Source organism: Rhizophagus irregularis, chromosome 20 (genome assembly GCF_026210795.1).
Source record: "Rhizophagus irregularis chromosome 20, complete sequence".
NCBI lineage: Eukaryota > Fungi > Glomeromycota > Glomeromycetes > Glomerales > Glomeraceae > Rhizophagus > Rhizophagus irregularis.
Genome location: NC_089448.1, coordinates 3,131,739 through 3,145,720, shown reverse-complemented (window position 1 = coordinate 3,145,720; position 13,982 = coordinate 3,131,739). Strand labels below are relative to the sequence as shown.

General features: G+C 30.6%; 5 protein-coding genes across 5 annotated transcripts; 2 read left to right on the top strand and 3 right to left on the bottom strand.

Annotated features, from left to right (window-relative positions):
* Window positions 1–967: 967 nt before the first annotated feature.
* Window positions 968–2,533, top strand: OCT59_013291 (uncharacterized protein; the record flags this gene model as incomplete). The annotated part of the gene is made up of 10 exons (XM_066140712.1): window positions 968–1,034; window positions 1,226–1,257; window positions 1,351–1,377; window positions 1,457–1,511; window positions 1,809–1,851; window positions 1,930–1,961; window positions 2,160–2,191; window positions 2,270–2,311; window positions 2,391–2,432; window positions 2,510–2,533. 10 exons carry the CDS (start codon window positions 968–970, stop codon window positions 2,531–2,533), a joined length of 396 nt encoding a protein of 131 aa, XP_066001567.1.
* Window positions 2,534–5,406: 2,873 nt separating this feature from the next.
* Window positions 5,407–5,766, bottom strand: OCT59_013290 (uncharacterized protein; the record flags this gene model as incomplete). The annotated part of the gene is made up of 1 exon (XM_066140711.1): window positions 5,407–5,766. One exon carries the CDS (start codon window positions 5,764–5,766, stop codon window positions 5,407–5,409), a length of 360 nt encoding a protein of 119 aa, XP_066001566.1.
* Window positions 5,767–6,462: 696 nt separating this feature from the next.
* On the bottom strand, window positions 6,463–7,367 carry OCT59_013289 (uncharacterized protein; the record flags this gene model as incomplete). Its single annotated transcript, XM_066140710.1, has 2 exons — window positions 6,463–6,729; window positions 7,233–7,367. The coding sequence occupies 2 exons, from the start codon at window positions 7,365–7,367 to the stop codon at window positions 6,463–6,465; spliced, it is 402 nt and encodes a 133-aa protein (XP_066001565.1).
* Window positions 7,368–8,250: 883 nt separating this feature from the next.
* Window positions 8,251–8,817, bottom strand: OCT59_013288 (uncharacterized protein; the record flags this gene model as incomplete). The annotated part of the gene is made up of 3 exons (XM_066140709.1): window positions 8,251–8,393; window positions 8,474–8,614; window positions 8,709–8,817. 3 exons carry the CDS (start codon window positions 8,815–8,817, stop codon window positions 8,251–8,253), a joined length of 393 nt encoding a protein of 130 aa, XP_066001564.1.
* A 683-nt stretch (window positions 8,818–9,500) lies between these two features.
* On the top strand, window positions 9,501–10,208 carry OCT59_013287 (uncharacterized protein; the record flags this gene model as incomplete). The annotated part of the gene is made up of 1 exon (XM_066140708.1): window positions 9,501–10,208. The coding sequence occupies one exon, from the start codon at window positions 9,501–9,503 to the stop codon at window positions 10,206–10,208; it is 708 nt and encodes a 235-aa protein (XP_066001563.1).
* Window positions 10,209–13,982: the final 3,774 nt, after the last annotated feature.

Below are 13,982 nucleotides of genomic sequence, written 5' to 3'. Positions count from 1 at the left end.
ATATTTGAAAAAAAAATTGGACAAAAAAAATTAATAATCAAAAAAAAAAAATTGGTTAGTTGATTGGAATCGAATAGTTTTTGATGATAAATGGATCAGGCGGAAGGCATGTCACAGGTTTTAATTATATGGCATGGGATTTCAACTTTCAAGTTACACAATTCAAATTATTTACACGGAGACTAATCCAAACGTCAAACAAATTTTTTTAGTTAGATAGATAAGTAGATGTGTTATATATATGGAAATTTGATGCAAATCTTATTATTACATGAAGGAGATGTTGAAGTATTGTAAAATTTATTATTTATTTATGTGTTTACAAATACATTATTAATTTTAAATAATTTATTGATATAAAAAAACAAAAATACCATCATAACGTTCTATTATTAAAAAAATCTATATTAATCTATATAATTGAAAAATACATCTTAAAAAAAAAAATATCCGTTATAGGGATCTATCATTATTGCTAAAGATAGTTAATTACTTATTTCTTATTAGTATTAGAAAAATGTCAGTTACCGATTCATTATTATAAAAAAATTTATTTTCTATATTAAAATTTATTTATTATATAGATATAGATTATACTGATCTATTGTTATTCCTATAAAGTTAATTACCTATCATTTATAAGTATTAGTGTAGAGGTGTGCTCCGGTGAAATCCGTTCAATCCGTCATCTGATCCGATCAAAAAACGGATCATCCGGATTAAGAATGAACGGATTGCGGATAATCCGGATGGATCCGTTGGATAACATCGGATTAATCGGATGTTACATGGATGACCGGTTTGACCGGATTGATCAGATAATCTGGTCAAATTCATAACTTTTTTTTTTTTTTTAACATAAATGTTTTTTTTTTAAAAAAAACACCTTTTTTTCTTTAGAACGGACTTGGACTTGGACTTCGGAACGACTTGGACGGCTTGAATTTCGTCTTGGAAACGTCACTAAATGTTCCTTTACTTCATTACTTTAGGGGACGCCTGCCTGGAACTCAATTTCGGCTTGGGCTATAAAGGTAAGTTGGGGAGGGTAATTTTGATTTTTTGTTTGTCTTTGGGAATGTCATTAACGTTCTTTTTGCTTTTTTTCTTTAGGAGACGCCCTCCCGGATTTGGATTTCATAAAGGTAAGTTGGGGGAGGGTATTTTCGGGTTTTTTTTTGTCTTTGGGAACGTCATTAACGTTCCTTTTGCTTTTTTTCTTTAGGAGACGCCCTCCCGGATTTGGATTTCATAAAGGTAAGTTGGGGGAGGGTATTTTCGGGTTTTTTTGTCTTTGGGAACGTCATTAACGTTCCTTTTGCTTTTTTCTTTAGGTGACGCCCTTCCTAGACCTGGATTTCGGTTTGGGCTATTAAAGTAAGTTGGGGAAATTAATTTTTGTTTTTTTTTTGTCTTTAGGAACGTCATTAACGTTCCTTTTGCTTCTTTTCTTTAGGTGACACCCTTCCTAACCTGGATTTTGGCTTGGGCTATTAAAGTAAGTTGGGGAGGTTATTTTTGAGTTTTTTTTGTCTTTGGGAACGTAATTAACGTTCATTTTGCTTCTTTTCTTTAGGTGACGCCCTTCCTGGACCTTGATTTCGGCTTGGGCTATTAAAGTAAGTTGGGGAAGTTAATTTTTATTTTTTTTTTGTCTTTAGGAACGTCATTAACGTTCCTTTTGCTTCTTTTCTTTAGGTGACGCCCTCCCGGATTTGGATTTCATAAAGGTAAGTTGGGGAGGTTATTTTTGAGTTTTTTTTGTCTTTGGAAACGTAATTAATGTTCCTTTTGCTTCTTTTCTTTAGGTGACGCCCTTCCTGGATCTGGATTTCGGCTTGGGCTATTAAAGTAAGTTGGGAGGGTGTTTTATCTTTTTTTTTTGTCTTTAGGAACGTCATTAACGTTCCTTTTGCTTCTTTTCTTTAGGAGACGCCCTCCCGGATTTGGATTTCATAAAGGTAAGTTGGGGAGGTTATTTTTGAGTTTTTTTGTCTTTGGAAACGTAATTAATGTTCCTTTTGCTTCTTTTCTTTAGGTGACGCCCTTCCTGGATCTGGATTTCGGCTTGGGCTATTAAAGTAAGTTGGGAGGGTGTTTTATCTTTTTTTTTTGTCTTTAGGAACGTCATTAACGTTCCTTTTGCTTCTTTTCTTTAGGAGACGCCCTCCCGGATTTGGGTTTCATAAAGGTAAGTTGGGGAGGTTATTTTTGAGTTTTTTTTGTCTTTGGGAACGTAATTAACGTTCCTTTTGCTTCTTTTCTTTAGGTGACGCCTTCCTGGACCTGGATTTCGGCTTGGGCTATTAAAGTAAGTTGGGAAAGGGTTTTTTATCTTTTTTTTTTGTCTTTAGGAACGTAACTAACGTTCCTTTTGCTTCTTTCTTTAGGAGGACGCCTCTTGGATCTGGATTTCGGCATGGGCTATAAAGGTAAGTTGGGGGAAAGGTATTTTTGTTTTTTTGTTGTTAGGAACGTAATTAACGTTCCTTTTGCTTCTTTTTTTTAGGGAGACACCTTCTTGGACCTCTAAATCTTAAACTTTTTATAAATATTGTATCAACTAATTTGTTAAAAATCATTTGTAATAACGTAAAAATAAATACTATGTTTATTATTATAAAATTCTAATTGTTAATTAATATTAATAAAAAGTATTAAGTAGAAAAAACTGAATTTGGATTCACCGGATTCACCGGATTGACCGGATTATTCAGATATCTGGTCAACCATCCGGTCAAATTGGTGAGCAAGTATTGACCGGATATCTGATGATCCATCCGGTCAATCCGATGAATCATCCGGATCAATCCGAATCTGGTCAAATTTCGGATGGATGACCAGATATCCAAATTGACCAGATTCAGAGCATACCTCTATATTAGTGAAAGGGGAATCAAAATTAATTCTCCCGTACGTTAGTAATTAGAATGAATTTGCCGATCAGGTGGTTTTAACTATTAAGGGTAGATCAGGATTAATAGATTATACCAAATGTTATACAACATTAGTAATTAACAACGTATATATCAAACAGAACGTAATAGGTCAAGTGCAGAGGCGCAGATTAATAACACATTAAACAATTCAAAGATTATTTATATAGGCTAATCTAAACGTTAGTCACACAAACACAATTTTTTTAATTATATAGATTATATTATAGGAATGGAGAACTTTAGTAAACCAGAACTATGGAAAACCCAAAGCTTCAGTTGGGTTAACTATTATATTTTAAGGACAAAAATTTAGATTTAAATTCTTTAGTTTATGTATTAAATTCAACTTTTTTATATTCTTTTGTATTTTATAATTAAGTTGGAATAAGTTGGATAAACAAAAACATTTAGTTGCATAAAAATATCAATCAATTAGACCCTAAATTGATTACTTAATTATATTTTTTTTTTTTTTAATCGCAGCACATTTATAAATTTATTAAAATAATTAAAGTAATATATAATAAAATTACTAAACTTACCTAATTAAACTAATATTATTAATTTATAAACCGCTCGTCATATTATTAAAATACCCACATGTGCACTGTCAAATGATCTATTATGCTATACAGGTAAACATATGTGGAATATATTTTCTTAGCCAAGGGCCCTGTAATCAATGCAAGGGTGATCATGCCCTATAAAAAAATTGGATACGTTTTTTATAAAGTTTTTATACGATTTTTTTCCTTAGAAATAACGTATCATAATAGGATACGGAAAAATGCACAATTCCGTATCACTAAAAATATAGTTTGGATACAGAATTTGCACGGGATTCATATGGAATTTACATGATTTGATCACTGATTTTATCACGAAATTTATACGATTTGGTCACTGAATTTACTATTTGTATTACAGTTTACTATAATTGTATTTTCATAAATCTAATTTTACTTTATTAAATTAAATAAAAAATAAAAAATAAACAAAATACAAATACATTATGAAAAATCCCTCCTTATTAAAACCACCTATTGCAACCAAAATTATCTATAAGTTCAGGTTCATTTGGAGTCAAACAACCTAAAAAATAAAAAAAAAGAAACATAAGAACGTCTAACTTAATTGGAAACAAAACCCCCCTCATATAGTATCTGCAATCGTCAAAGTCACCAAAGGTTAGCATTCCTACAAAAAAGAAAGAGAACTCCAGAATGTCTGACCTACGTAAAAGAAAAGAATTATAAAGCGTCTGATGAAAAAGAAACCAAAACAACAAAATAAATCCAAAACTGACCTACAAAAAAAGAAGACTCTGAAGCAACAAACTGAAACAACCTACAAAAAGAAAAGAATCTGAACCCAACTTACAAAAAAAAAAAGAAAATTTGAACTGACCTAAAAAAAGAAAAAATCCTGAACCATCCTACAAAAAGGAACTCCCAAACTGATCTACAAAAAAGAAAAAAGAAAACTGAATCTTCTCACAAAAAAAAATCTGCTGGTCTATGAAATAAAAAAAGGGATAAATATAAATAAAAAAGGGGGGAATAAAGATTAAAGAATAAATCAAAAAAAATATTTTTTTAAAAAGAGGGATAACGAAGTTAGGAAAGTTAAAAAAAATTTTTTTTTAAAGGAGGACATCAAAGTTAGAAAAATAAAAAATTTTTTATAAAGAGGAAATAGAAATAGAAAGAAAAAAGAAGAGTGGGAAAAAAAGAATAAAATCAAAAAAATTTTTTTTTAAGAGTGACGAAAAAAAATTTTTTTTTAAAGGAGAGTGACGAAAAAAAAACTTTTTTGAAGTGAGGTACGAAAAAAAATTTTTTTTTTTAAAAGGGGGTGATGAAGAAAGAAGAAAATTTTAGAAAAAATAACAAAAATTAAGACAAGAGATAAGAGAAAGGAAAGGAAAGACAGAAAGGAAGAACAGAAGATCAAACTCATCAAAGTAAGGGTTTATATAAAAAACAAAAAACGTATCATAACAAATCAATAAACAATCACGTGATCTCGTGTTATGATGGGTAAAATTATCTTAAGTTTAAAAATTCCGTATACATTCAGCATGATTAATTTTTTCCGTATACATTAGTTTTTTTAAAAAATGTTCAAAAATGAATTGCTTATTAAATATACGGAATTTGTATACGGAATCTATAAAAACGTACATAAAATGTATACAAAACGTATCCTTTCCGTATACATATTTCTTATAGGAATGGACCTACTATACTGCGACTATGTTTTCCATGATTGTGAAGAGCCTTTTGTTATAAGTGAATGGATATAGTTCTTGCAACGTGTCATAGTTTCATGCAAAAGTTCATTTTTATCCAGTGTTCCATGTGTCTGTTGTATGTCAAGTTGTTAAGATATAGAACACGAATGGCTTCTAATAGTATTCGTCTTGTCTTTTTTAGTGATGCCCAATTTAGCTTCAAATATATTCAATTCATAGCGGATTCCATATGTACTTCCTGAAAGCCTTGTGGAAATGTTTTATAATTCTACTGACAACCTCATTGGTTACTTTTTTAGACAAGAAACGTTGAAGTTTTGTTATAATTGTATCTGAGATAAGCCCTCTAATGAGTTCAATACGGTTACGTTCTTTAAGAAGAGGGAAAGCTTCGTCCTTATATTCAAAGATAATATGTTCTAACTGTCCCTGTACTATCTTTGTTGAGGATGTGGATTTCTTAATAAATTTCATAATCTTGGATGTTACTTCTGACTCAACCTGCTGAAAACCATCTTCATGACCTGGACATATAACAATATGCCAGATATCTTCATCATCATGTAAGCACATTGGACATTTGACTTGATTATACAGTTCGTTCCATTTCCTAAGATTGTCTATGGTAGGTAATAAATTATTTGAACATTTTATAAAATATATGAATTTATCATTAGTGGAAAATGATAAGCAATGTCCTTTGTTAAGGCTATTAACGTATTGCCAAAATAACCCCAGACCATTGTACTTTTTCTAACAAATCAGCCACTAATCTAGTAAACGATCTAATATCACTAGTCAAAATTGTCCAAATCAGATAGAAATCGATCATCTGATTTTAATCTGATTTATAACTCAATTTTGACCGATTTTTTAAAAAGGCAATATTCCGTTTGGGTTCTGAGTGGTTGCCACTCAGATATAATTCAGAATAAGAAATCGGATATAAATCGGATATAAATCAACAAATACTACTAAATTCGACACTATTAATTAGACATAAATCAACTAAATTTATTATATAAATTGGATATAAATCAGATATAATTCAATTACAATTCAATTTATAAATTCAGATATACTATAAAATATATTATTAAAAAAATAGAGTAAAATAAATTTATATATGCTATAAAATATAATATATAATACGCAAAACTAAAAAAAGAGTAAAATTAATTCAGATATGTAATAAAACATACTATAATACACAAAAATAAAAAAAAAAGAGTAAATTAGTAATAAAATAGAATTCTGAAATTCCAACCATTAATCTTCTTGCATAAAACTTTCAGATTTATCCGCTTTATCTTCCAAAATTGCGTCTAAATCTTCATCATCAATATTTAAATCGTCTGTATATTCTGTGTCATATACCATATCTGGTTGATCAACATATGACCAATCGGGAGCATCATCCAATGGTACTTTATCATAGCATTGTATCTCGTTGTCATAGTTCTGAGGTCGCAATTGCTGCGCCGTTTGTCCCACTCTTACATATTTATCGAGAACATTTCTTAATAAAAGTCTCAACTAAAATGTAAAAATAAATAAAATCGGAAAATGTAAAAATAAGTAAAATCAGAATTAGTGAAAATAAGTAAAATCGGAATTAGTGAAAATTTATAGCAAAATAAATTATCAAGATAAAATAAGTAAGGCCACTCCAATTTAATAGTTTGTTTAACGTACCCCACCCCCCTCATTTTTAAAAAATTTTTAAAAATAAACAAACATATGTTATATCACATGACTTATAATAACATCACCGATCTGTATAATATTTAAAAGAATTCCTTTCCAGTGTAATTGAATCTACCAAAGAAAATGGTATAATTAATAAAAGTAATATATGTAAACTTATTAATTGCATTATCTGTAATAAATTAAGATGTATTTTTAGTAAGAATGCATTGAGTGATAAAGAAAAAACTATGTTTATTTTTAAATGTTTACTTAATTTGACCCCCTCCCCCCCCTCAATTTTTATATAAAGTTAGGACATTAAACAAACTATTAAATTGGAGCAGCCTAACCTCTTCTGAGCGCCACAATAGATCATAAACATTAATGACCGATTTTGAACCTTCATCTTCGGTTTCACTCACTTCTGGTGAATGATATACACGATTTGCCAGAATTTTTAACAGATCCTGTTTTCCATAACTCATAATTCGGCTATCCTTTTTATTAAAGAGATCTTTCGCAGCCTTTATCCTTCGCAATTTTTTCTGATTGATAAATTTAAAATGAGTTAATATGGATTATTAATTTGCCGCTGGATTACATTACATACATCATTTAATCTATTATTGGCATGAACTCATCGATTGTCCATGCTTTCTTTGCCGGATATCCTCAAACTCAACTTAGATCGTCGAGATTTATGTAGGCTACTTAACCACCTTATTACCTGGTTAAAGGATGGTCGATAATTCAGAGCAAGTGATTTTCAGATTTCAGGAATTAATTTACGTTGAATTTTAATGTTTTTTGCACTATTAAACGTTTCATTGTAGTTTAAGTTATATTTCTCATTAAGTGTTTTTAAGATTGATTTCATTTTGATCTAATTGATATTTAGAAAAAGAAAAATTAAAGAAAGTATTATAAAATAATAAAATTAGCAACAAACAGATATGTTAGTAGAAAATTCAGTATAAATTTGTGGAGCCAAAAACATTAGTTATTGAAATTAATAAAAAATTGGTAGTTCGTAAAAGTTAGTATACGAATTTGTGTTGAAATTAGTAAAAATTAGTAATTGTAAAGTTAGTATACGAATTTGCGTTAAATTAGTAAAAAATTAGTAATTCGTAAAAGTTAGTATATGAATCGCGTTAAATTAATAAAAATTTGTAAAAAATTAGTAATTTGTAAAAGTTAGTATATGAATCGCGTTAAATTAATAAAAATTTGTAAAAAATTAGTAATTCGTAAAGTTAGTAGTATATGAATTGTGTTAAATTAATAAAAATTTGTAAATTGTCGTAAAAGATGAAATTAGTATTGAAATCAGTTGCAAAAATTAGTATCAAATATGATTGTTAAAACTCAACAAACCCTTGCTTCTCTTTCGTTAGGCTTTTCGGGTGATTCTTCAGTTGCATTCGATTTGGAATCCATCAAGTCGTCATCAACATCTTCGTCTTTATCGTCATCGTCACTTATTTGGACTACGCTTCTTTTGCCCTTGGCTTTTTTGGAAAGATGCTTGGATTCGATATCATCGATCTCATTTGTTCTGATTTTTCTTTTTAATTCTTCATTTCTGTACCGAATGCATCGTTAATTTCCATAAGCGTACTGAAATCCTCTTTTAAGCTTTTTAATTCCTTAAAAATATCTACGTTTGTTTTCTCCAACTTCATGTTTTTATTACGCAAATCGGCTATTGTCGCACGTAATTTATGATTTTCTAAAATTTATTAACCAAATTCGGAAACAAACAAACTTTCAATGTAAAGCAACCAAAACAGCAACCAATTTTAGCAATTTTGTTACAATTATACCAGTTTCCAAAGATGGATTATCATCATCAAGGTCTAAATTATGGCGAAGTTCCTTTTGCTTTTCTAAATAGGAATCTGGAACCTTGAAATTTTTATATTGTTCTTTCATATGCTGAAATTTTGATTTTGAAGTAACGGTCGATTTGCTAGTGGTAGCAGGCGCAGGAGTAGTTTCGTTGCTAGTGGTGGCATCAGGAGGAATTTCAGAAGCGCTTTTGCTAGTGGTGGCTGTGATGGTAGTAGGAGTAATTTCAGATGGATATTTATAAACTTTGGTAATTTTTTTTTTCTTGTTGGGACATAGTGAAAGTAAAAAATTAAGAGAAAGAGAAAGAAAAGAGAGATGAGAGAGAAAAAATTCAAAATTTAAACTTTTATAGCTTAAAATCAGTCGAATTAATTTTTTTCTTATAAGCTTAATCACAATCAAATTATCATGATATTGTATTTACCGTCGATTCCTTAAAAATTTTTAACAATTAAATTTATCCCTTAAATGATTAAATGATCTTTTTTATTCTTTTGATTATACGACGAATTTCTTATATTATTCTTTAAAAAAGGATCTAATTTAACTCCTATGTATTACTTTGATTATATGGCGAATTTTTTATATTGTTCTTTAAAAAATAATCTTAATTGAATAATTGAAAACATATTATGGCGATTTATAATGTGAAATTGAATTTGTTCGATTTGTAGCGCAGCAGGAATTTACTTTTTAAAAAGAATTAAATTGACATTATTTAAAAATATATTGAGATAAATACTGCAAATTTTTTATTTCATAAAATGAGTAGACGAAAGAGATCAGTTTCTGCTTTACTTAGCAATGATGAAGAATCAATTACAGCTCGCTCTTCTCGTAAAAGTAGAGCGATCTCTAGAGCAATTGATGAAGAATCTGAAGAATCAACTTCGATTATACATACACATGACAGAAGAATGGTTCCTTGCAATTGTTCTAAATGTAACGGAAAAATAGTAGATGTTCGTACAAAATTGAACCATGAGGCTGATCGAGATTTGGATGATGACCAAGATTTGGAAGTTGTTCAAGATTATAGTAATCCTTTACCATCATCATCTGAAGATTATGGTAATCCTTTACCAGAAGATAACCCAGTATCATCTGACGAAGATTCAGATAATAATCGGAACGTAATTCAACAAATGGAAATGGAGGAAATAGATGACTTATTAACTGATTTACTTCATCGACAACGTTCGAGAAGATACGCAAATCAACAAGCAACAATTACCGAAGAAGAAATTCCTCCAGAATTATTCATAACTGATGAAGAATCAAGCGAAACTGACGAAGAATCGAATGAAACTGACGAAGAATCAAATGAAAGTGAAATCAATAACGGCAATAATAATGATTATGAGTATACTGAAATTTTTGAGAATTATGCCCCACCTGTTTATGAGCAATTTCAAGATCGAATTAGTCCAGACACAAATGCCAATAGACAATTTTTGTGGATTTTGCTGTGAATAATGAGCTTTTGCAAAAGATTTAATATTCCAGAAACAGCAACAGAAGCGCTTATTCAATTCATAAAGCTGTTATCGATAGAAATCGGCGGTTCTAATTTTGAAGAATTTCCTGGCTCTTTATACTTAGCAAGAAATGTTCTTGGGCTAAAAGATCAACATCATAACTTTGCGGCATGTCTGAAATGCCACAAATTATATAATAAAAAGGAAGTAAAAGAATTTCAGCAAAATGGAAATCTTACAGTTATGAAGTGTAGTCATGTCGAATTTCCTAATTCGACATCTAGGAGATTAAAACAATGCCAGACGCCTTTAGCAGAAAGATCAATGTTATTACATGGCCGTATTAAAATTCGATCTGAGAAGATATTTCCATTTGCTAGTATCAGAAATCAATTAGCATCAATGTATTGCCAGCCGGGATTCGAAAGAAATTTACGTCACTGGTCTGAACGCAAACGATTTGACAATATTTTAACTGATATCTATGACGGTCAGGTCTGGAAGAAACAAGCGATGAAAATTCGGTGAAATTTTTTCGACCTGAAGTAGCTGATTCTAATCTTGGTTTAATGTTGAATCTCGACTGGTTTCAACCATATGATGGTGTTATCCATAGTACCGGAGTAATATATGCCGCAATTTGTAATCTACCACGGGATATGCGGTTTAAACGTGAAAATATGTTGGTTCTTGGTTTGTTGCCCGGCCCAAATGAAGTGAGTCTCCACCAAATTAACCATTATTTGGCGCCAATTGTCAACGAATTAGTGTTACTTTGGGACGGAGTGACGTTTGATAACACTTTTGAGTACCAAGAACTAAGAAAAATTCAAGCGGCACTAATACTCGTTTTGTGCGACATTCCTGCGGCAAGAAAAATATGTGGGCATATTTCAGCCCTTTCATCGTGTTATAGATGTGAGAAGAAAGCAAATTACGAAAATCATAAACATAATTTCGCTGGAATGGATAATATAAGCGAATGGTTCATTAATCGAGATTCGGCACAATTTCGCGAGAATGCCCTTGGATGGCGTCGCTGCAATTCAAATGCTGCAAGGAATCGCTTTGTAAAAACTACTGGCGTAAGGTGATCTGAATTGCTGAGATTGCTATATTTCGACCCAATTCGGTTTTTATCAATTGATCCAATGCACTGCCTATTCTTAGGCATTGCAAAGTGGATTGTTAAGTGGATTTGGGTTGATGAAAATATATTAAAACCGGAAACTCTAAAAGAAATTCAAAAGAAAATGAATCAATTCCAAGTACCAGCTGACATATGTAGGATCCTGGGAAAGGTTGTGACACGCCACCTATAGGATATTAAGTAAAATATCGTATGTTGCCACTGACGTGTTGAGTTCGTATAGTATCTATACTTGGTTTTAAATAAAAATTAATTACAAAAATTACAAAAACATTATTTCTTATCAAAATTTTAAATTACGATAGTTTCTCTATATTTTCAATAAACCATTAATTAAAATAAAATAATTAATGTGGCACTTTTTGCTCATAAGAAAAAGGCTAAAAGAATGTGTTTGTTTATTATTAAGGACGAAATAAAATTTTTATTTTTCAAAAATTGAACTGCAGAATTTCTATCGAAATCCACTTGTATTTATACATTTTAAGAAAAAATATTTCTAATACTTCTATTTTTCTAATAAAATTTGAAGATCTATTATCATATAATTATCTCGTTACACTAAACTAAACTATAAATATAATTTTATTGGCTAATTATTTACCCATCGGTTAATTATTTATCCTTCAACTATATAGATGCTGTCGGAATTATTTTTACGGTTACGGCACGTGCCGTAACGCCGTAATTAAATGCTGTAAATCGTAAACACTGTGACGCCGTAATGCCGTAATTGAATTTAACGCCATAATGTCGTAAATATATATGCCGTAAATGAATAAGACTAAACTTAATTTCAGTCAAGTTCGTAATGCTGGGTCAATTTTTTTCGCGTTTATCACGTGACGTTACACAGATTTCCAAAAAAGGAAATTTTGTCCCTCAATAAAATTGAATAATGGGTTGCACAAGGTTACACGAGTTTCCAAAAAAAGGAAATATTCATGTCGATCGTTTAGCATTTGTAAAAGTCACGTGATCATGATTAATTATGGCGCCACATTACGGTTACGGCATTATTTACGACATATGTCGTAATGCCGAAATGTCGTAATTAGGGAATTCCGACAGCATCTATATTCAACTAATTATTTATCCTTATTCTATATTATCGTATTTTCGGTTATTACAAGGTGGAATGTGGCGAAGGTTTTGCGAATTTTACGGCCGATCAGTGGCGAATATTTTTTAACATTTATGCCACGATGTCACTTTGGAACACCTTCCTGGCGTAGATAAGAAGATTCTTACACGCTTTGTAAGAATTTGCTCGATTTTGGTAGGATGAATTGTTCAATCCAATTTAATGGATGAAGATCACCAAAAATTGGTTGAAATCGTAAAAATAATTGAGCAAAATTACGGTCAAGATATGATAACTCCGAACTTTCACCTTTCGCTCCATTTATACGAATGTGCAAAAGATTTTGGGCCTCTTTACGCTTTTTGGTGTTTTTCGTTCGAGTGCATGAATGGCGTGCTAGGTAAGATGCTGACTTCTAAAAATATCCTTTTTCTTCTAAAATTAATTTTAAATTCCATTCCTTTATTTATTTTTTAGGTTCTTTGCCTAATAGCCATTGGAAAATTGAACCAGAGCTTATGCGCCAAATTATGAACGATAAACAAATTAATAATATTGTTAGTTCTGGAATAGTTGATACAAAAGGTCTCGATATACTTGATACCAGACCTTCAGTCAGTTCAATTTCAGAACCCGACGAATTTACTTCAGTTGAAATGGAGCGATATTTGCTATACTCGCAAAATATTAAAGAATCTCCAATTGCTGGATGCGAAGCATTTCCAGGAGAAATGCTAGGCCCTTCCTCGGAAAAAGTTATAATGTCAAGTGAAATGCTTGACATAATGGTAGATTATTATAATGCGACCTACCCAGCAAATAACTTCCGAAAACCATTTGGAGAAGGACCTGAAGATTCAATTATTATTCGCGTCAGAATGAATCAATTCAGAAGATGCAGAATTGGTTCTGAAATATTCGGCTCAAAAATGTCATCTCATCATGTGAAAAGTTCATTTGTTACGGCAAAATTTATAATAATTGACGATGATGTTGACATTTACCCTGGTCAAGTTCAATATTATTTTACTCATACAGTTGACCTTCCGAATAGTCCTGCCGAGCATTTTTTGGCTTATGTCCGATGGTATAAACATGCAGGCTCTAGAAATATTCGATATTATTTCAGCAGTAATAATGACATTAATACTTGTAATATTGAGCTATGGTGCGCCGAATTTTATCAAGAGTCACGTGATTGTATTATTCCGGTTCATTATATTCTTAGTCGATTTATTCCAATAAATTACCGAATTTCAGACCAAAGGAATGCAAGAGAGTATTTAGCCGTAAATCAAATAAATAGAAAATACCATATTCGCTAATAGATTCTTATTTGTCAATTCATAGATTAAAACTGGATTTATTATGATTTATCCGGATTTATTGGTATTTGATCGAGTTTGGGAGGATAAGAATTAACTTTAACAATTTTATCATATGCTAATTTTAAATTAAATGTCAAATTTATTATGATTTATTATATTTATTATGATTTATTATATTTATTATGATTTATTCAGATTTATTGGGT